At 36.4% G+C, this 23,877-nt stretch overlaps 1 protein-coding gene across 1 annotated transcript in view; it reads right to left on the bottom strand.

The window, feature by feature from the left end:
• Positions 1–232: 232 nt before the first annotated feature.
• Positions 233–23,877, bottom strand: part of LOC121876160 (ATP-binding cassette sub-family D member 3-like) — a 34,318-nt gene continuing 10,673 nt past the window's right edge. The window contains exons 2-4 of the mRNA XM_042381102.1: positions 11,301–11,481; positions 8,874–9,086; positions 233–373 (exon numbers count right to left, since the gene is read on the bottom strand). Of these exons, the coding sequence (XP_042237036.1) occupies positions 248–373; positions 8,874–9,086; positions 11,301–11,462 (501 nt within the window). The 5' untranslated portion in view covers positions 11,463–11,481 and the 3' untranslated portion in view covers positions 233–247. The remainder of the gene's footprint in view (positions 374–8,873; positions 9,087–11,300; positions 11,482–23,877) is intronic.

Genomic DNA, 23,877 nt, shown 5'->3' with positions numbered 1-23,877 from the left:
TCTTCGAGAGTTCGCTGTATTAATATGTTAAAGGAAAAAAAAAAAGATTGTTTGAGACAGTGTATATAGTCCTATGTGAGAAGGATGTGGAAGGATAAAATGGTAAAAGGGGTGTACAGTGGTAATGTAACAAGTACACTGGGTAGTGGGAAACAGCCTACATCATAAGAGGTAATAGATAGCCTGGAGGCTCTCCTTTCATGGCCAAATTGTTACATGGGAGCTCCCAAAGGAAGTGATGTGACACTCACATACAAATATATGCAAATAATCCCAAACAAAATACAAACAATGAATACTCACACTTGGCAATGATGTTGTCAATGAATCCCATGTTGAACCGGAAGGAAATGAAGCAACGTAGATGATTAACCTGTGGAAAAGCTTCTTCAGTAAGTTTTACAGTACAGTACTTTGCTTTTTTTTAACCGACAGTTTGTACCTACAGTGCATAATGCTCTACGACATCAATAATGACATTATATATATATATATATATATATATATATATATATATATATATATATATATATATATATATATATATATATATATATATATATATATATATATATATATATATATATATATATATATACAGTATATATATTATAAGTGTTAAGACTAGACTAAGTATATAGCTATGATTGTTATGTGAATATATAATGGATTAAACATTTATGTATGATAGCCTATGTATGATTTATTTGAAATCCTAAGAATGAATTGTATTCAACAGGTTTGACCGAATTATAACGTTCGAGTTCAGCGTGAAGAGTTTGATTAACCTTTAAACGCTCAAAAGGCATTTACAGTGGACAACCTCTCAATTTACATGGTAGTTATGGTCTTGAGAATAGCCATGTAAATAAATAGTGTAAATCAAACTTCATTATCCCATAAGAAATAAAGGAAATGGCAGGGGTTAGGGGAAACGCTCCTTAAAAGCTGTAATTTGTTTATCTCTTTCCTTCACGAGGAGGCACAGCAGGAGTCTTGATGGTGAAGAGGTTGTGTACTAGCAGGGGAAGGCTTATGCAAGTTGCTTCCCTGTTCACCACAAGGGCTAGCTAGCGGCAGTAGTTGAAAGCGAGAGGAAGCAAGCAGTGTCTGCAACTTAACATTTACTTAATGCTGCCGCACTAGATACATTACATCAACCTGTGTGCGCACGCGTGCGCACACACACACACACACACAAATACAGTAAACACTGATATAACGGACACTGTCTCTAACGGAACTCGACTTTAATGGACAATGACCTGTTAAGACAAGGTTCATATACGTATTACCGACTCAGGTCCGTTAAAGAAACAATAATGAACTTGGGTACCTTATGGTAAAAAAATTACAAACTCGGTTATTTAATTTACAAAAAATTTAACATTAACCAAATTCATAATATTTAGATGTTACTACAGTATATTCGATAGTTCCGAATCTTTGTATTCAATTATTTGTTAGTTTTCTATTTATTTTCTTTAGATTGTTCCTCATTATTCCAACCAACAAACATACTCAGTTACCATGCCTTGGCTACCACATAAAATATTCTATTCGTAATTACACTATATCCTCATTAATTCGACAAAGCAGGGGCTCTAGGTCGCTTGAATTACCGACAAATCCGGTACTTGAGAGATGGTCAGTGCTGGCAACATTGTTAGGGACAGCAAGAACGATCAGGTGATACCACTCTGTAAACAAGAGACCGGGAATATACTCCGGCATAATAGCTCATCCGGGATTGAGTGTGGGCTTTTGGGGGATATTTAATTATTTTTCAATAATGTTTTATTAACCCAGCACCAATGAACCTAAATAAAAAGGGAACTATGGCGAAATTGCACACTGTCATCATAAAGGGATTGCAGGGTGACGGGTGACAGGCGAGGCCTAAACAGCACTCCCTCCCTCCTCCGCCATCCCTATTTGACTATGCAGCAAAAGATAGTTTTGTATCTTAATATAATTCACATTTTATGCCTATACAGCAAGGCCTCCGATAACAACAGTTTGACCAATAACTTTTCATATTTAAAACTTTAGTTAATTTAGGACCCAATTCAATTTACGTCCTTATTTCATTCGTATTTACGACCAAAATGTAATAAAAATAAAATAAAATTACATTTTCATATAAATAATAACTAAATCCCGATATGTATTATATAAAAAAAAATTTAAAGTGCCTTGCGCAAAGAAGCTGCCTTGCTAATGAGTGGTAAACAATAGTCGGAGCTTGGCGGGCCTTATGTTTTCACGCATCTGGAACAGGAACAGGAGAAAAACTTTATCAGGTTTCTTACAGAATTTTTGCATCCCTATTCAACATGAGCAAAAGAGCAAGTGATGGTAGTGTGGTTTCAAAAGCTAATAGAAAGTGTATAAGCCTAGCCGAGAAACTAGGTGTTAAAACGATATGAAAAAGGTGCGAGGTCTTTGGATATTATATGGAGCAAGCAATGAACATATTTTCTGAAGTGGATCCATTAACAGAACAAAGCTTTAAAATTTAAATAAACGCAAATGACCTCTACATAAAGATGTTAATAAGAAAAGAAAGCAGCTGTGTAAGGTTCTTTCGACAGCTTTATTATTCGAAGGCCTAAACCATCAACTTCAGCTACACCATCAAATTCAGCATCATAAGCAGCTTCAACATCAGGTTCATTAACAGTTTCAGCAACAGCTTCATGGAAAGCTACAGTTTCAGCCAGTGTTGAACCTACAGCTTCAGCCAGAGTTGAACCTGATGACTTTGTCATCTGAGTAAAAACTTGCACAATATTCATTGGCTGTCCTTATGTTTTAGACTTTACCACCATTGGTGAGTAGAATTTTTGTTTTACATTCGTAAATATTATTGAAAACATATATATGAACAGCAAAGAAGTGTTGCTTTCATATTCATATACAGTATAGAGAAATGACGATATGTTTTCATATGTACGCACTTACTGTTCATACGTTGGCGTTCCCAATCGTCTCGCTTTATTTCTTTACCATTAGTGGTTAGCTACTTCTAGTGTTCCATTTAATAACATTAAATAACATTACTTAAAACATACATACAGGTATTCAATTTTTTTTTTAATTAAGTTCACTACAGTTAAAACCAGGGTCATATTTTCTTTAGTTTCTTATGTACAGTAGAACCATCGTCACTCACGAAAACAATGCAGTCTTGTCTCCTCGTGCGTGTTTTAATATTCTACGTATTATTAATGAATTGCATTGTTCATTTCACTTACAGTATATAAACATTAATTCAATTAAATAAATATTGTATTTCTCAGCATATAAGCCGAGGTTGCAAGCCCCCAAAATCATGAGGTCGACTTATACAGCAGATCTAGATCATGAACCTTTAAAAATTTCTGGTACATAGCAGCGAGACACACTATTTACTACTCATAAACTTCAATGTGATTGCCCAATCAGTTGTTATTCTCTTTCTGAGAAGCCATATATAAAACTTTGAAATACAACTTTGTTATTATAAAGACATGAACTGAAATGGCCTAAAATACTAAAATAATAGAAATACTACAACAGCGACATGACACGACTGTTCTTTAACAACTCACTATTACTGCGTGGTGGCTTGGTCACCTGTTATTCACCCCAAGGACATTAGTGTAAATGAAAGTGTTGAAATACAAATTCTTTATTTAAGACATAGATAAAAAAAAGATATCAGTAACAATTTTAAAATCCAATATATAATTGAAATGGCTTAGAATCCTTCAAAATCTTTCTCTGAACTAGTGGCTCCTTCTGGTGAATCCCAGTCCTCCGACTCGGCTGCGGCTTCGGTTTCATCGTCATCTTCCCACACCACATCATCCTCCTCACCATCCAGAGAATTGGATATGCAACATTTTTTTAATGATTTTACTACTGTTTCTGTTTTTATGACATTCCAAGAATCTATTTACGCTTCATTGCGTAAATACATATGGCGTTCCTGGTGATGACGTACCCACTCTCTCGGTTCTCGTAGACTCACTCAAATAATTTCTCCTCCAGTTCTGGCCACTGTTGTTTACCTCTTCTCAGGGCACATTTTGTTCTGGGGATGTCTATTAACTTCTCTTCAGCCTTCTTCCACTCTCGAACCTGCTTCTCATTAATGCCAAATTTTCTTGCAGCTGCAGAGTTGTTTGATGCTCATAATGATTCGAGTTTGGGGGTCGGCTTATACACACGACATCAGCCTAGAACTGATATTTCAGCTAAATATTTGGGGGTCGGCTAATACGTTGCGGGAGCTTGTACGCCGAGAAATACGGAATTCAGTAATAAACAATATTGAATCTTTTGTACGTATTCTTAAGATAAATGACTATGTTTACTTGAGTGCGCACATATACATTGGTGTTCCACTATCAGTCTCACTTTTTCTTTAATATCAGTGGTTACTTCTACTGTACATTAAATAACATTAATTAAAACATACATATTTTTTTACATTAATTTTATGACAACAACAACCAGGGTCTTATTTTCTTCAGTTTCAGGTGGATAACTGACATTATGGGTGTAAACATTGACAACAATGCCGTCTCTTATCCTCTTGTGTGTTTTCATGTTCTACTTATAATTTATGAATTGTATTGTTCAGTTCAATATAAAGATTAATTCGATCAAATACATATTCAGTAATAAACAATAGTGAATCTTTTGTACATATTCTTAAAAAGATAAATGATGTGGTATCCTTAAGTGCTCAGGTATATGTTAACTTTCCCAATCCATCTCATTTTTTTTCTTTGCCATTAGTGGTTAGCTAGTTCTATTGTTCCATTTATTAACATTAAATAACGTTACTTAAAACATATATATTAATTTTTTAACATTAATTTTACTACAGCTACAACCAGGGTCTTATTTTCTTCAATTTCTCGTGTAGAACTATCATCCTGGACTCCCGGCTGTAAACACAAACGAAAACAGTGGCGTCCCATCTCCTCTTGTGTGACCATATTATTATTCATTTATATTGTATAAGGTGCATTCAGAAACATTATTTAAAGAATATAGTTTGCAATTTTCATTAATTGTATTGTTTTGGGGGGAAAAGAGGGTAAAAATCCACACAAAAGATATGAAAAGGTCACACGTGGGAATGTATCTCATTATTATTGCTTTATTTTAATGGTAATTAATGATTCGCAATACGATGATTCATCTTACACTGCAATATTGGAGGACACATTAATGTCATTATTCGAGGCTTTACTGTACCAGATATGGCTGAACAGGTTGAAGATTGTGCCGGCATTGTGATAAAGATTATTTTACGTCAATTGCCGAGTTTCATCAGAAAAATACTGAGGCCATTTCATTTTTTAGAAAACACGGTGTACTGTATTACCGAACAAAGTTATTTGTCCAAAGTGTAATTATAATCAGTGTACACTGCGTGAAGAGCAACACATTTGGCCTTATTCTTCTTCAGATTAAGGTAAGATGTGGGGGCATGAACAAAGGGTGATCCAAAGCCCCCCTGGTTAGATTAGGTTGAGTGGTTATTTTTTTTTTATGGCTTTTTACACTGAAAAAAGGGATAGGTTAAGTTAGGTTACATGTCTTTCAGTATTAGAAATATGATTTTTCCTATGGTTATTGAGGAGTTTTGTAAGATTTTTGCCTGGTTCTCCATTGGAAATCACCCGTTTCTGTGATTTACCCAACAAAAACCTCCCATTTTCCCAATACCTTCCTTTGTTGGGGGGGGAGGGGGGATCTAAAAAATTAGTAATTTCCGGCGGAAATGAATATCAAATTTGTTCGAAACTCATCAAAAACCACAGGAAAAACATATATTTAATATCCAAAGAAAGAACGGTGCTTTTCTATAAATTTACCGAGCAAACAACTGATCGGCTTACCACAATGTCTGTCTTCAACACTTAGTAAATTAGTATGTGTATTTATCAGCACTTAATACCGTATATACTCGTCTATAACCCCCCTCGTTTATAGGTCGACCCTGATTTTTTGACCAAGAAATCGTTAATTTACGATATTCCTCGTTTATAGTTCGACCCACGTTTTTGAGGGTAATGGCACAACAAAACCTTCACTAAAAACGCTCTACGTCCTATAAACTGAGGCTCGCCGTGCATGAAACATGAGTGCCGAAGGCAAATTGTTTACCATTTATTATTACGACACTTTACACTGAAATGCGGGTAGTTTCAACAAAAATAGTGTATATTTCCATTCAAGTATTTATTCAAGTCAATTAGGAGGGAATATTATTGTAATACAACAGTTTTTTAACTAAACCATTCGAAAAGCGATTACGGTAACATCTTTTGAACGAAAGAAAGCGAAAGTCATTGCTTTCGTCACGATTTTATCCCACTTTCCATTGCAATACGCACGTAATTTCAGCAAAAATATTACATTTCCATGAATGTATTATATCAAGCACAGTATGAATAGAACATCATTGTAATATAACAGAATTTTAACCAAAAACTATTAAAAAAACGAGTAACATCTCAAGAACAGAAGCTTAGGTAAAGTCTTTTGTTTTCGTCATGTATTTTATCCTGTTTTACATTGAAATACATCACGTTTCAGCAAAACTACTATTTATTTCCGAGAATATATTCATTCAGGCGCAGTTTAGGTAAAATATACGTGTGATGTAACAGTTTTTTAACTGAAAACGATTCGAAAAACACGTACCCTGTAGCCCTGTTCAAGGAGAGGACTGGGAGAAGCTGTTTGGTGCTGCAGACGATGACAAGGAAAATGATTTTGATGGATTTTAATGAAAATATTCAGAAATATGGTATCGTAGTATTTATTCAAGTCAATCACGATAGAATATTATCGTAATACAACAGTTTTTTAACTGAAAACCATTCGAAAAGCGATTACGGTAACATCTTTTGAACGAAAGAAAGCGAAAGTCATTGCTTTCGTCACGATTTTATCCTACTTTCCACCGTAATACGTACGTCATTTCAGCAAAAATATTACATTTCCGTGAATGCATTATATCAAGCACAGTATGAATAGAATACCATTGTAATATAACAATATTTTAACCAAAAACTATTAAAAAAACGAGTAACTTCTCTTGAACATCGGAAGGTTAGGTAAAACCTTTTGTTTTCGTCATGTATTTTATCCTATTTTACACTAAAATACATCACGTTTCAGCAAAACCACTATTTATTTCCGAGAATATATTCATTCAGGCGCAGTTTAGGTAAAATATACGTGTGATGTAACAGTTTTTTAACTGAAAACGATTCAAAAAACACGTGTACCGTCTAGCTGATACAGCTGGTGGTGCGTGATGCGTCATGCGTCGTTGTAAACAATAGGAGGTTGAAGTAGATTACCGGGTATTATATTAAGTGTGAAATATCGAAAAGGATTTTAATACCGGTATTTTTTGTAGATCAATGAGAACTGTGATACCGTATATGATATGATAAGTTAGCCTGTGCTAAGAACTTCAACATAGACTACTGAAAGCACGTTGTAAGGTAATTTAGCCTATTGTAAGTTGGTGAGCTTCATTTACTGAAGGAACTGCACAACTTTTCATTACTAATTGGTACATATTTTACGTTTCCATTGTTTACTGGCAGTAAATGGTAAATATTTTTCGTGTCTGAAGCTAAAAGTTGCTCCTCGCCCTTCCCATCATGCACGGGTTCAACCTAACAAAACTATTACGCATGTATAGGACGACCCCCAATTTTTTGCCTAAAAATTTGGTCTTAAAAACTAGAACTATACACGAGTATATACGGTAAATACTATTGCAGTGTATTTATCATCACTTTATAAGTAATATTGTAATGTAAAGTATTATGCATCTGCATATACCCTGGTTTATTTATTAATCATATGTCTGAGTGTACAAGTAGCCAAACTGAGTCATCATTTAACACTCACAGAGAGTAAATAACATTTTTAAGAAGGTATCTTCATATAAATTACTATTCAGTGTGTTATAGTGATCCCAGTTGTAAGCTGGTCTGCAGAAAACTGTCACACGAATGCATCTTGAGTGAATAACCTTCTGATAAAGCTTATCCTTTTATTTTCAAGTCATATTACAAATTACATACAGTATTGTGTTATTTCTCTATTACTGAAGATGTTATATTAATATTGATGAACCATAAACCATAAGAGGCCAATCATATTAGAATATAATAATGAATCAACAAATAAACCTGACGAATGCGGCAACACCTGATCAGCCGCAGCCTATTTACATACTCAAGTGTCTTAGTTCTCAGTAGGCCTAAAGCAAATCTAATTAGACTACTGTACAGTATTCAGTAAGTGTTGTTCATTTCATACGAGTTGTTTTAATTAATCTCCCCCCCCCCCTTTTTTTTTAGTATTACTGGTGACCAGAGCATCTCAGAATCCGAAAAAAGCAAATTCCGATATATTGAAGTCCGATTTATTGAAGTTTTACTGTATATGGTATATGAAATAGCATTTATAAATGGGAACTATGCACAACATATTTCTACTGATACACATAATTTTCCCGTCAAGTTAATTTCAGAAGTTGTGTCTAAGTTACATAGGACCACAAAATCCTCCTGAAATTTGCACCTCTCCACTGATTAGGATTCACTGCACTGGTACCGTTCTTTTGCTAACCCAGGGACCTGTCCTTCATAATGAGTAACTTCTGTTGTTTGTAATGTTTTCCTGTGCTTTGTTATACAAGCAAAAACTCCAAATTTATGGAAGAAAAATCCATGAATCTTTGGATGATTACAGAAATGGGTGTTGACAGAATAGGATCAATATTCAATACTACATAATAAAGACTTAAAACTGTTAATACAAAAACCACTAAAAGTGCTTACAAGTCTGTTGAACGAAGAATCAATATTCTTCTTTTCTCGTTCATTTCCTTGGTAAAATGCAATTTCTTCAGAATTGGTAATGAGTCGAGAGTTGACAAACCGAAGCTCTCCTTCAAGTCGCTGCTCTGTTACCGTTAACCGACTGATGGGACGGCGCAAATGGGTCAAGAGACTTCCAGAGATGAGGAGATAAAGGATCATCACACCAGGAGCCTGCATGTATTTACAAAATTATTTTAGTATAAATACAGTAATAAAACATACTTTCTAGGATGCACATACACAGTAAACAATCTTAGGCATATAACTGATGTGGTGAATAGAAATACAATACAAAAGTATATTTTTTATTTCATACTAAAGTAATTTCATTCAGGAAGATAGACCTAATTAATTAATTAATTGATTGATTGATTGGGTAATTTCATCCCTGGCGACGCAACAGCTCAGGTTATATGTCACTGAATTAAAGGCTTAAAAGACTAAAATGAAATAATGCAAGGTAACAAATATAAGTAATAAATAACATAGAACTTGTATTAAGTAAAGATTGGTACAGTATCCCAAATCATGAAAAAAATAATAATGGGTAGATTCTAAAATCCCATACCTGGCTGAGCCTGGAACTAGACACTTTGAGTAAACAGGGTGTGGATCCAGTTGTGGGTGGGGGAAACATGGTGAGTACAGCTGTAAGCCACCCTCAATTTTTTTTTTTAAATCTGATCACTATCATGGGCAGTTTGAGGCCATGTTCAAGCCGTGTACACTTGATATTAGGAGATATTCTGAGGCCAATAGTAATTAGTTTTTACTATACAATAATGCCTGAATACAATACCCTGTACTGTATTAAAGAAAAAGTACTGGAATTTTCTGATGAAAGGAGGGGACCCGGACCCCGAGGATCCCCTCTGGATCTACACCTGGTAAATGTACAGGTACTCACTAACTAATTGGTTTAGACCAGCGGTTCCCAAACATGGTGTCGCGACCCGCAAGATGCATTATATGGTAAAATTTCCAATTATGAGACATTTACGAATATGTATGACGCACAAGTTGCCATTGGATGCAACCATCCATCTCGGTGTAACAAGTATAAGCGTGTCGGTTACAGTCAGTTCATGCTGGTTAGTGCACATCTATGATCTACTGTGCAAGTTTTTTCCACTTGTAATGGCTCAAACACTGGGCAATGATGGAAGAACATCTGATAACCCTAAATCTGGTACAGTACTGTATACTTAGAACCATTTAAATTCTGATTGAAGCAGATAACAGAAAAGTACCGTTGTTTTGTTAGTTTTTCTCTCGGGAGGTGTGTCTCATGATTTGTAAGGGATGGAGCCCCTATATTTTGAATTCAGGGGGTTTTAATGTATGTATTGAAAAATAATTAAATGATGATGCACTTATGTCACATACAAAATAAAACAAAGTTGGAGCTAAGAAAATTCTATATTATGTTGCCTAAACACATAATTATAGCCCCAGATATAAAACATGACAGAGTTGTGACGGGTTTCTGCCAGTGTTTACTTTTAGATATCAATTATGTAATACAATTTCCTAATTTGTTTTTACAATTAAATGTATATCTAAATATGTCCATTTTATTCTAAATATAAATAAAATGACTTGGGGTTGCACTGCATAGGTGACAGCACCAGATCGGATCACACAGAAAATGATTGGGAACCTCTGGTTTAGACCCAGGAGACCCAACTTCAATAACCATGACTAATCTCCTAATGCAACCTCTGTCAACATTTATACAAAGAGCTTTAAAGCATAATGCTATTTACTGCATAGCATTTTCATAATATTCACACTATCTTCAGTAATTTCATTATATTTTCTGGGATGTTTCATTGCACATCATTCTCCAAGTACTGTATGCTTCTCATACCTCACACACTCACCCCACTAACCCTAGAAGAAAATGGGAAATTTTGGCATCAATTTCAAGACCCGCGAAAAAAATTCTTAAAATAAATGGATTGTTAGTGAAATTTTTATTGCAATATTGTAAGTTTCATAATCTGTATGAGAGTTTTTTAAATGGCAAAAGATTTGTCACTGGTTCATAAAAGTGTTCATCCTCATCCACTCTTCCTTGACCTTCTTATTTAAAACCCTCACTTTACTTCTTTGGTTTCCATTTGTACTACCTGCATGCAAATCTTACATTTATTTCCAAACTCCCTCCTTCTCTTTTAAGAATGTCATAAAACCTTCAATCAAAGAAGTTGTTCTTCTTTTTTCATATTCAATGTTTACTTTTCCAAACACCTCTTTTGGAACTAAATTTTTAATGAGTAGGGGTACAGCTCAAAATTCCGGGGGTACATTATGAAATCCATCTGTAACAGTACACACAAGAGATACCAAACTATGGTTCATATTAATTAATTTTCAACTTACCTGAGCACCAATAGCTTGAGTCAGTTTCTGCACATATATCAAAATATCCAATACTGGCTTGCTAATATTGGAATACAACTCAACCACCGAGTCGCAAAACTTCTCTACATCCTGAGTCAAAAGCTGATCCGCATTGCTGATTCTATTATCCAGGTTATTCATTTTGTAATATGTAAAGCCCCTGTAAAAAGAAAAAAAATGAATAAAAGATATATACAGCTGCTCATCGACTTACGACTGGGTTAGGGACCCAAATCCAGGTCGTAAGTCGAATTGGTTGTAAGTCGAAAATGCTTAAATAATACATAGAAAATCGAAAATGGGTGTCTCTTTTTCTTCTCAGCACCACAAAACTCTCACTTTTAACCATGCCAGCCATTCTAAAGTGAATTACAAACGAAAATTTTGTCAGTACACAGCACAATCACTAACGTTGGGACTCAAAAATATGTAATTTGACAAAATTTTGGTACGACTGAGGCGATCATATGTCCGGGTGGTCATAGGTCAAGTATGTCATAAGTCGAGGAGTAGCTGTATACAGTGGTCCCTCGGTTAACGAACACAATTCATTCCAGAGTCGTTCGTTAACCGAATCCATTATTTCAATGGGATATTGAGTAATTGGTTCCAGCTCACAGAAAAGTACATACAAAGTAAAGCCAAAAACACCTAAAGTCAGAAACACTCCTAAAATTCCCCTAAATCGCCCTTACACACACACGGCCCTCCACAAAAGCGGGTTTAGCATTCACGGATTCACAAATACGCGGATTGCCCCGCCGGAGGAATATTCTGTACATTGAAGTAATTGAAGTATATTCAAATCGCGCGCGGCACCGAGCACTGCACACCGCCCGCTCCCGCTACCTCACACACACACGCATAGCGCGTCGTCACCCCACCCCCGCGCTCCCTCACTCAATCAGTCTCGCTGTAACCACGCTTGTGTTGACATCAGCATTGTAGTTGCAAAAATATTTCATTTCCGTAAAAGTATTATATCAAGCACAGTATGAATAGAACATCACTAATATAACAGTATTTTAACTGAAAACTATTAAAAAAAACGAGTAACATATCTTGAACATCGGAAGGTTAGGTAAAGTCTTTTGTTTTCATGTAGTTTATCTTAATTTACATTGAAATACATTAAGTTTCAGCAAAACTACTATTTATTTCTGAGAATATGGAAATGTAATATTTTTACTGAAATGGCGTACGTATTACAGTGGAAAGTGACGAAAGCAATGACTTTCTCTTTCTTTCGTGCAAAAGATGTTACAGTAATCGCTTTTCGAATGGTTTTCAATTAAAAAACTGTTGTATTGTCATGGTCACGTTGACTACTGATCTATTTAACTAATGATTCTTATTAAACTCCACGACCGTAAAAAAATGAGTGAGTTAGCGACCCCTTAGAAGACGTGTTTTTTTCCCCATAGACGCTACACTTGTGTTCCCTCCCAGAGTCCCGCCTTTGTGAAGACAGTTATCAATGCGTTGTTATTCCACTTTCTCCTGGGAAGCTCAATCTTGAATTAGTCTGTGTATATCAACTCAAGTAATTCGCCAGACCTTTGTCAACTGAGGGTCATCTTTGAATGAGTAACAGTTAGCTTGTTTGTGATTACTGTCATTGCGTGAGTAGCGATCACTGGCAACTCGGGTATTTATACCCGTGCATCGCCAGGGAGAGCGCTCCCTGACGCTGCTCCAATGTTTCTCCAGGTATGTTTATGTGTAGCCATTCAGTTAATTCAGTCAATTGTAGTGAATATCAGTGTTCACCAGTGTTCATGATTTAACAGTTGAATTGTCATTCACCCAGTGTAGAAGTAATATAACGTAAATACGTCTGTCGTCTAGACAAGAGAGTTCTTTGTGCTGTCATGCTTCCCAGACCGCTCCCTGACGCTGCTCCAATGTTTCTCCAGATCCCATTGTGATTCTTGCATCGTTCAACAATGGCCCCAGATGTAGTAGATACCCAGAAGGGACCATATATGAAACGATGGCACCGATGCGGCCTGATTAATGTGCTTCACTGCTTCGTTGGGCCAGACCCCAGATTCGCGTCTGGCTACCACACAATAACAACGGTCGTGAGCCCCAGTGCTCTACCCTGGGTTACTCCTTGGAAGTATATGTCAACAGAGGGTGTTGTAAGATGTATGTTAGGGATAATTAGTTGGAAATAATTATCCCATGTTGGGTAGTGGACCCCAGGTATCTGCTGATTTAATTATTAATGAGTATGTTGAGTAAAGTAATCTACAATGAGTGCCATGTACTATGTATTGTGAGTAGGGCCAAGGAACTGGTCCTACTATGCCATGTAATGTAACACCAGTAATGTTGTGTGCAGTAAGAATGTAAGATCTGAGTAATTACTGTTGAGTAAGGAAATAAGTAAATAAAAAATTAAGTAAAGAAGAAAGTACTGAGTCTGCACTAAGCCAGGGAGTTGAGCCTCGCAGTTATATGATTAATAATATATCTTTTCCCCTTTGATTTCCTATTAATAAATTTGTTTTTAGAGTACTTTAAGTGTATTCATTTCTCCCACAGTATTTTTACCTTTATTTCCGTCCAAGGGACTTGATACCAGAATTACCAAAAGAATGACCATGCTACCAAAAGAATGACCATGCTACCAAAAGAATGACCATGCTACCAAAAGAATGACCATGCTACCAAAAGAATGACCATGCTACCAAAAGAATGACCATGCTACCAAAAGGATGACCATGCTACCAAAAGAATGTCCATGCTACCAAAAGAATAGGTGACAGAACTGAGTAAGAGTAAGAACTAAGAGAAGTAAGTAAGATGAGGGTGGTGTAGATCCTGTGGGAACACGCGCCCTCACAGTATTACAATAATAATCTATCCTAATTCACTTGTGAAGCAACAGTTTTTTAACTGAAAACCATTCGAAAAGCGATTACAGTAACATCTTTTGAACGAAAGAAAGCGAGTCATTGTTTTCGTCACGATTTTATCCCATTTTCCACTGTAATACGTACGTCATTTCAGCAAAAATATTACATTTCCGTGAATGTATTATATCAAGCACAGTATGAATAGAATATCATTGTAATATAACAGTATTTTAACCGAAAACTATTAAAAAAATGAGTAACATCTCTTGAACATTGGAAGGTTAGGTAAAGTCTTTTGTTTTCGTCATGTATTTTATCCTATTTTACATTAAAATTCATCACGTTTCAGCAAAACTACTATTTATTTCTGAGAATATATTCATTCAGGCGCAGTTTAGGTAAAATATACATGTGATGTAACAGTTTTTTAACTGAAAACGATTTGAAAAACACGTACCCTCTAGCCCTGTTCAAGGAGAGGACTGGGAGAAGCTGTTTGGTGCTGCAGACGATGGCAAGGAAAATGATTTGGATGGATTTTAATGAAAATATTCAGAAATATGGTATCGTAGTATTTATTCAAGTCAATTAGGATAGAATATTATTGTAATACAACAGTAGTGACGATGTGGAGGAGGCGGAGGGATAGAGCGGGGAGGAGGCGGAGGGATAGAGCGGGGAGGAGGTGACTGGCGGGAGCAGGGACGAGTGGAGATGCCAGCCAGTACATTACGGGTGTATTAATTGTTTTTATAGCTATTTTTGCATTTTAATGTTAAATACTGTACATTACGTTTCAACAAAACTACCATTTATTTCTGAGAACATGGAAATGTAATATTTTTGCTGAAATGATGTACGTATTACAGTGGAAAGTGACGAAAGCAATGACTTTCGCTTTCTTTCGTTCAAAAGATGTTACCGTAATCGCTTTTCGAATGGTTTTCAGTTGTGGGATTATAAGGCTAATGATAGGATAGAATATTATTGTAATACAGTACGAGTACAACAGTTTTTTAACTGAAAACCATTCGAAAAGCGATTACGGTAAAATATTTTGAACAACGAAAGAAAGCGAAAGTCTTTCGTCATGATTTTATCCCACTTCCCACTATAATATGTACGTCATTCCAGCAAAAATATTACATTTCCATATTTATTTCCGAGAATATATTCATTCAGTCACAGTTAAGGTAAAATATACTTGTGATGTAATATTTTAATGAAAATCCAGTATCATAGTTTTCTCTTGTTTCAAATTTAATTAACAAAGATTGATGTTTCAAATGTAATGAACAAAAATTTATGTCCAGTATCTATAAATTAACTTTAATAAATGAATACTGTACTTTGTTTTACATCGTCCTGTGCTACCATACCATGGATTTGGCTACTTTGGGCTCGCAAGAGATCTGCCCTGGCAACTGTACCGACACTCACAGCTGGTGGTGTGTTGGTCCATTGTTTACTGGTAGTTACTGGTAAATATTTTTAAACCTAACGAAACTATTACCCGTTTAGAGGTCGACCCCCAATTTTTGCCAAATAATTTGGTCTTAAAAACTCGAACTACACACAGGTATATACGGTAAATACATGTGGCCAGGATTTTTTGGGGCACACGATTTTTAACATTCACTTATATATATATATATATATATATATATATATATATATATATATAACACACACACACACACATACACACACACACACACACACATACACACATACACACATGCACATATTAGGGCAGGAAAACACTTATTTGAGTTGGGCATTGTAATTGAGCACTGCTTAATGCTGTAACAAACACTGTGCAAATTTCATGCCATTTCATGCATACTACTCTGCCTGATCGCTAACGACTTTTGTCAACTTTAGTGTATACCAAAAATTATTTAATGTTTTCCAGGATAATGATAAATTTTAATGGGTGACATCGATTTAATTCACATGTTATTTTTAAAAAGCACAGATAGAAAATCATTAAGTCCATATTGAAATTTTTTTTGTGCGGAACCTATGGCATCTTCTGAACAATAATCTTTGCCTAATATATCCATCTCACCAGATCCCGCCACTTCAGTGCTTCAGTCATCACTTATTCCTCTCTCGATCGGCCTCAGTGTTGTTTAGCCACTTGGGCACCACTAATGGTGTCTCAAGAATGTCATTAACCTGTAGATTTGACAGAGAAGCAATGTAAGGAGGGCTCAGTCTTGAGTTCATTCCTCCAAATCATGGAATGATAGTTTTTGTTGCTTGACTTTAGTTTCGGAGTCACAACCTTTCTCAGGTTGACTCAGGGTACATATCCCTCATTCCCATCTCCATCTTTACCCTCCTCATCAGTATAGTTTAACAAATTCTCGTCAACAGGCATCAGCATCTTCCTCTCCTCTCAGATTCACAGCGCATTCTTCCTTTGTTGATTCTCCTCTCTAATTTTTTCTATCATTGAGACAGCTTTTTCTCTAACAGTCATGTCCTCATCTGCACACACATACCAAGAAGAAGTTGATCTGTGTGGGCTATATGCATTTCTCTGGCTTTTTCACTATCGCCTCCTCACTATTCAGGTGTTTCATATATAGTAGGGACTGAATACGCCTTAGTCCGTAAGTTACGTAAGGGTGAATGACAAAACCACATTGGAGCACTGAACTTTATTATTGTAATGACAAATTTTTCAACTCATGGCTTCTATGTTGCTAATACAGCCTGAGGATTCTACTCCAAGGTGTTCCACCTGACACACAGGGAGGACTGGCTCAATAGCAGCCAGTCATCTTCCAACAACACCTGTGATAACTCCCTTTACAAACTTATACAGGTATTTCTGATCCCAGGACAGATATTTTCTCCACTCATCATTAAACAAGGGGAACTAGGAACCGACTCTGGAAGGCGAATCAGCTCGGCAAAGACCTTGCTCTGCTTTTCTCCAATGGGACCACCAATGCTCAGACTTATAAGTGACTGAGGAAGCACGTGAGATCCCAAGGTGAACTGCTTAACGGTAACTATTTGAATAATTTCTAATGGCCAACTTACCCAGGTCTCCTACATTACAGTACAGTAACACAACATTGAGAAATGAAATGAGAAAAGGCTGATAATCTATATATATAGCAATTTCCACTCATCTGCAAACAAGACAACTTAAATGAAATAAGAGATATAAAAAAAGTTGATAAACACTGAACAGAACATTGCACATGCTGTTTAGCTAATACTGTAGGTAAATTTAAAAATCTGCAGAAAAAGGCAGACTAAAACCTCATAAATCAGCTTCAAATTTGGCATGGAGTCTTAGATATGTATAAGAAGAACAATGCCTGAAGAGTGCAGCTTTGAGCAAATTACTGCTTATATATATATATATATATATATATATATATATATATATATATATATATATATATATATATATATATATATATATATATATATGTATAAGTGATATAAGAAGCATGTATGTATGTATGTATGTACTTACGTATATACATACACATACACACATACATATATATATATATATATATATATATATATATATATATATATATATATATATATATATATATATATATATATATATATATATATATATATATATATATATATATATATACACACAGGTACTCCCCAACTTACGACGGGGTTAGGGACCGACATCCAGGTCGTAAGTCGGAAATGCTTAAATAACACATTGAAAATAAAAAATTGTGGTCTCTTTTTCTTCTCAGCACCACAAAACATTCACTTTTAGCTTGCCAGCCATTTTAAAGTGAATTACAGATGAAAATTTTGTGTGTACTGACTTTGGGACTCATACATAATTTTACCACATTTTGGTACTGTAGGGTAATGTGACATTATGTTGTCTAGCACTCAGGATGGGATTGATGGAAACTCTAAGGTGGTGGTTTTCTTATATAAAATATATTATAAGAAAGACAGTCTGGTGCTGGAGATGCCGTGTGGTGAGAGGCTTTCTCAAGAAACACGTTCAGTGAGTAGCGTTCAGTGAGTAGGTATCTGTGCAGGAGCTTCGTTAGAGGAGATGTTGCATGTTGCTGTCCTCAAGGTTGAATGAGAGCCGGACAGCGAGGAGCTTGCTTGGAGGTGGTGTTGCGTGTTCAGGAACGTAGGGCGGAATGAATCTCAATGGAGAGACAGAGCTACGGTATACACAGCAGCCAGAAGTAAACCTGTGAATCTCATTATTTTAATCTGCTGTTAGTAGATGAGAAGTAGATCTCTGTGTTGCTAGAATACAGAAGTAGTTGGTAACGCCTAAAAAGCTTGTTTGGTTACTAGATACTGTCACACATAGGGAATGGATGTAGTTTGTAGGGGAGAATTCACTACAGTACGACTAGAGGCAGGTCAGAGGGTGCGGGTGGATTTAAGCCGAGTCGTGGTCGTAGTCAGGAGTGTATATATATGTATATATATACAGTCAACCCTCACTTTACGCGGTTAATGTAACCCACAGGGTACCGCGGAAAGTGAGAAACGCGTAAAGTGAATAACATAACATATGGGATTAAATGAAATAGAGACCAGCTGATCCCCAAACTCCACTTTTCCAACACAATACCTATGTTCTAGTAAAAATAACATCTTAATTTTATGATGGTACATGCACACAATTAATACTTAAGAGAAATAGAGAAATACAGTCGCCAAGTTAATGTCCATTCAAATAATGGACTCAACTCCCTCCCCCTCTTCTCACACTACACTCGCTGGCTCTTCCCTCTCTGAGAAATTTTGGGAGGAAAACCACTAGATTTTAAGGTATAGTAATAAATAATACCTCAAACTAAAGTTAGGATAATATAATTGACATTGCTGGATTCCTTGTAAGACCAGGAATGTTTTGAATATAAATGTCATATATTTTGCACAAAAGATAACATATTTACTCAGAGTAAACATTATATCTAAAATTTGTATGTCTAATGCAAAATTTATGATGTTTATATTCAAAATGATCATCAAATTGTAAGAATTCCAGCAATGTAAATTATATTCTGGCTGGGTAATTTGTATGAATTTTATGAGCTAAAACAAATATCTTCAGTTAATAAAAAAAAAATATTCTTCACAACACTATCTGTCAATCAAAGTACCCCACCTTGCCTCCCCCCCTCTTCCAACCGGGCCAGATGGTGGGGTCCGTCCCAACCCTCCCCCACCCCCCACCAATCCTCCCTTCAAGAGAAAGGTTGGGTGAAAAAACTAGATTTTAACATTTAGTATTAAATAATACCTCAGATCAAAGTTAGGATAATATAATTGACATTGCTGGATTCCTTGTAAAACCAGGAATATTTTGAATATAAATGTCATATATTTTGCACAAAAGATAACATATTTACTCAGAGTAAACATTATACAGTCAACCCTCACTTTACGCGGTCCCACATTCTGCGTTTCCACGTTTACGCGGTGCCATGCCAGAACCCAGGATGCTCACATTCCGCGGTGGATGTACCCCTTTACACGGTGAAGTATAATTTTTTTTAATTAAGCTCATAAAATTCATACAAATTATCCGGCCAGAATATAATTTACATTGCTGGAATTCTTACAATTTGATGATCATTTTGAATATAAACATCATAGATTTTGCATTAGACATACAAATTTTAGATATAATGTTTACTCTTGAGTAAATATGTTATCTTTTGTGCAAAATATGATATTTATATTCAAAATATTCCTGGTCTTACAAGGAATCCAGCAATGTCAATTATATTATCCTAACTTTAGTCTGATTTATTATTTATTACTAAAAAGGTAAACAGTCTGGTATTCCCACACATTTATCTAGTAGGGACGTTGGTGGGGGGTGGGGGGGAGGGAGGGAGGGACCGGCGACCGACCATCTGTTACCGTGTGAAGAATTTTTTTTTTATTAACTGAAGATTTCTATTTTAGCTCATAAAATTCATACAAATTACCCGGCCACGTAGTCGTAAGTCGGGGTCTAGGTGTATATATAATATATATATAATATATATATATATATAATATATATATATAATATATATATATATATAATATATATATATATATATATGTAACCGGTCGGAATTTGCTGGACTTTAATTTCTCACTTGACTGGGGGTTTATTAAAATTTAATAGATGGTAAAGGCAGTGGAAGCGCCCCTTTGAGAAAAATCCCGAACCAGCACAAGAACACTTAAATCTACTACACAAAATGAACTGTCCGTGACCCGTGGAAGGATAGCGTCTGTGACTGGGATGAATGAGACACACTGTAAAATTATTCAGACTGCTAAACGATCTATAATAATTTCAAATTCAATAATAGTCCCTTAACTTCATGAATCGCATCATTATTAATTCGGTAAATTACATTTAATATCATATAGGCCTAGTTCCGTAGTCTCTCGCTACGAGCAGGCAGCGCTCCCTCCCCTCAGATGACCTTGAACGCTCAGTATCACTCATGGCGGGGCATTTGAAATTACTCTGAAATTTCTGGATATTACAATCGACCCCCCTAAAAAAAGACAGCACTGTCCTCATGTGCTGAGAAAACATTCATACGACCCCCCTAAAATTTTGTTCTAAGAACTGCACCTCACCCCTTTTGCTAAATGCAGCATTCCCGTCTTCTCTTCTCTCCTTTTCTCTCCCGCTAACACTCGACCCCCCTAAAAAAGACAGCACTGCCCTCATGTGCTGAGAGAACAACTTAAAACCCACCTTCAACTCTGTACTATTCCACTCGCAGCTAGCAACTCCATCTCTTCCTAGCCCAACTCAATACCAACCAGAACATCACGCTCCCCTTTGCCTGGCCCTTAACTAGAGAACCAATGTCAAAATTAATACCAGCCCAAAACAAACATGCTCTCCTTTGGCCTGGCCCTTGAACTAAGAGGAACCAGTGTCAAAAAAAATACACAGTCCAAAACAAGCATGCTCTCCTTTTGCCTGGCCCTTGAGCTAAGAGGAACCAGTGTCAAAACAATACTCAGTCCAAAACAAACATGCTCTCCTTTTGCCTGGCCCTTGAGCTAAGAGGAACCAGTGTCAAAAAAAAATACACAGTTCAAAACAAGCATGCTCTCCTTTTGCCTGGCCCTTGAACTAAGAGGAACCAGTGTCAAAAAAAATACTCAGTCCATCTCCAACATGCTCTCCTTTTGCCTGGCCCTTGAGCTAAGAGGAACCAGTGTCAAAACAATACTCAGTCCACGTCTCCGAACCTCATGCCGGCAGACCAACCCTCTGACAATGTACCAGTCCATCTTAGTGAGGCCCTGGACATTACAACCGTACTCTCAATCCCGCTCATGACAGCAACTCAATCCCGCTCATGACAGCAACCACTACTCAACGCACATCTCTGACCTAACCATCTCTCCAATCCCCTCTGCCCTACTCACAACTCCTCCAACTCACCCCCTACAACCTGCCTTTTCTCATTACCATGCACCCTAAACTGTAATCGGTCGGCTTCGTCTTGTCTCTCAGCTGGAGGGCTCGATCAACCTCTCTGAACTACTTACGTACCCCTATATTTCCCACTTGGACCTCACACTTCCTTGACTGCTGGACGTGTGCCTGACATTCACCCCTTGTTTCCTCCCTGAACCGTTGAATGTGTGCCTGAGACTCCCACTTGAACCTGTTTACCTGTGCTTGATAATCCCTCTTTAGGTCTCCGAACTCCTCTCTCAGCTGTACCAAGGTCCCGCGGCCGTCTCTCTTCCTCCTCATACACATCTCTATTGTCAAGCCTAACCAACTCAGTCCGGCCACAAGGATGAGCATCAGTGCGAGTTCAATCCCTACCATTGCTAACCAACACATGATGGCGTTCATTATCCCAACCACAGTACTATCAGTCACGACATTAAAAACTACGCTCTGCTACCATTTGTAACCGGTCGGAATTTGCTGGACTTTAATTTCTCACTTGACTTGGGGTTTATTAAAATTTAATAGATGGTAAAGGCAGTGGAAGCGCCCCTTTGAGAAAAATCCCGAACCAGCACAAGAACACTTAAATCTACTACACAAAATGAACTGTCCGTGACCCGTGGAAGGATAGCGTCTGTGACTGGGATGAATGAGACACACTGTAAAATTATTCAGACTGCTAAACGATCTATAATAATTTCAAATTCAATAATAGTCCCTTAACTTCATGAATCGCATCATTATTAATTCGGTAAATTACATTTAATATCATATAGGCCTAGTTCCGCAGTCTCTCGCTACGAGCAGGCAGCGCTCCCTCCCCTCAGATGACCTTGAACGCTCAGTATCACTCATGGCGGGGCATTTGAAATTACTCTGAAATTTCTGAATATTACATATATATATATATTATGATCTTCGTTAATCTAACTCAATCCGTTCCAGAAGGTCGTTCGTTAACCGAAAAGTTCGTTAACCGAAACCATTGTTTCAATGGGTTTTTGGGTAATTGGTTCCGGCTCACCGAAAATTTCCTAAATTCAACAAAAATGGGAGAAAAGTTCACTTACTTTGAGGTGTGGATGTAGAAGGCTCCTGGATGATGATGATGATGATGATGATGATGATGATGATGATGATGATGATGAAGATGATGATGATGATGATGATGGGATTTAGAATGGGGGTGGTGGAGAAGGAAAAAGAGAAGGCATTGGGGTGGAAGAGAAGTCACCCCATGGCACCATTTCACCCATAAAATTTTAGCTCTCTTGGTGTAATTCAAGATTATTTTCTTTAAATCAACACTGCACTGCATTATATATTGTCAATATGTAAAATATATTTCAAAATGAGCAATAATTTGCTTGGAAACACAGAAAAAAAGTGTGTAGTTGAAGAGAGTCTCAAGCAAGATGTTACCTCCAGTGAAAACAGAGAGAGACTAACGCCTGTTTGCTGTGTTAAGAGGCTGGATGCCGCGCATTAAACTAGTCACATTACCTTCAATTATGTTCAATAATCGTTAAAATGACTAAAAAATTGAATATTAAACTTTTAAAATTATTGAATAGTATAAACTTCTTGATATTTACTAAAATAGTAAGGAATTTAAGCCCTAGAACCGATTACTGTATTGGCGGACTGATACTAAAGCTGGTTGCCCGGTCAGTGCAAGCGAAAACATGTTGAGGTCGGTTCGTAAGAAATTCGTTAACCGAATTGAAGATCCTTATGGAAGGCAGTTCGTTAACCGAGGCGTTCGTTAAACGAGGGGTCACTGTATATACACAGTAGAAGTCCAAAAATCCGGACTTCTTGGGGATTGGGTCGGTCCGGATTTTCGGATTTTCCGGATTGTCAGGCAGTACTTTTAAAATTCAAATTTAATGAAGAATAAAGAAGAAATGAACAGGTACATTTTGATAGTTTATTCATTTGCAAATATAGCATGCTTCATTTATCAAAATGAGCAGTTTTAATGAAAAAGCTGTGAATTCTAAATTAAATTCTTTGCCTTTTATATATCATAAATTGTAGACTTTCCAATGTCGTATATTTCCATTAGAACAGTATTGCTCACACCACGATCTAGTTTCTTAATTATTTCAAGTTTGTCACTCAATTTCAATGTGTTCTTCTTTCTCTTCACACAACGAAGTTTATCTACTTTAGGAGCCATTATTATGGGCTTGTACAGTACTCTGTAAATGGAAAG

The sequence above is a fragment of the Homarus americanus genome, unplaced genomic scaffold (assembly GCF_018991925.1).
Source record: "Homarus americanus isolate GMGI-L3 unplaced genomic scaffold, GMGI_Hamer_2.0 scaffold34921, whole genome shotgun sequence".
Taxonomy (NCBI): domain Eukaryota; kingdom Metazoa; phylum Arthropoda; class Malacostraca; order Decapoda; family Nephropidae; genus Homarus; species Homarus americanus.
Note: the sequence above shows the minus strand (reverse complement) of the source record. Positions and strands in the feature narration are given on the sequence as shown.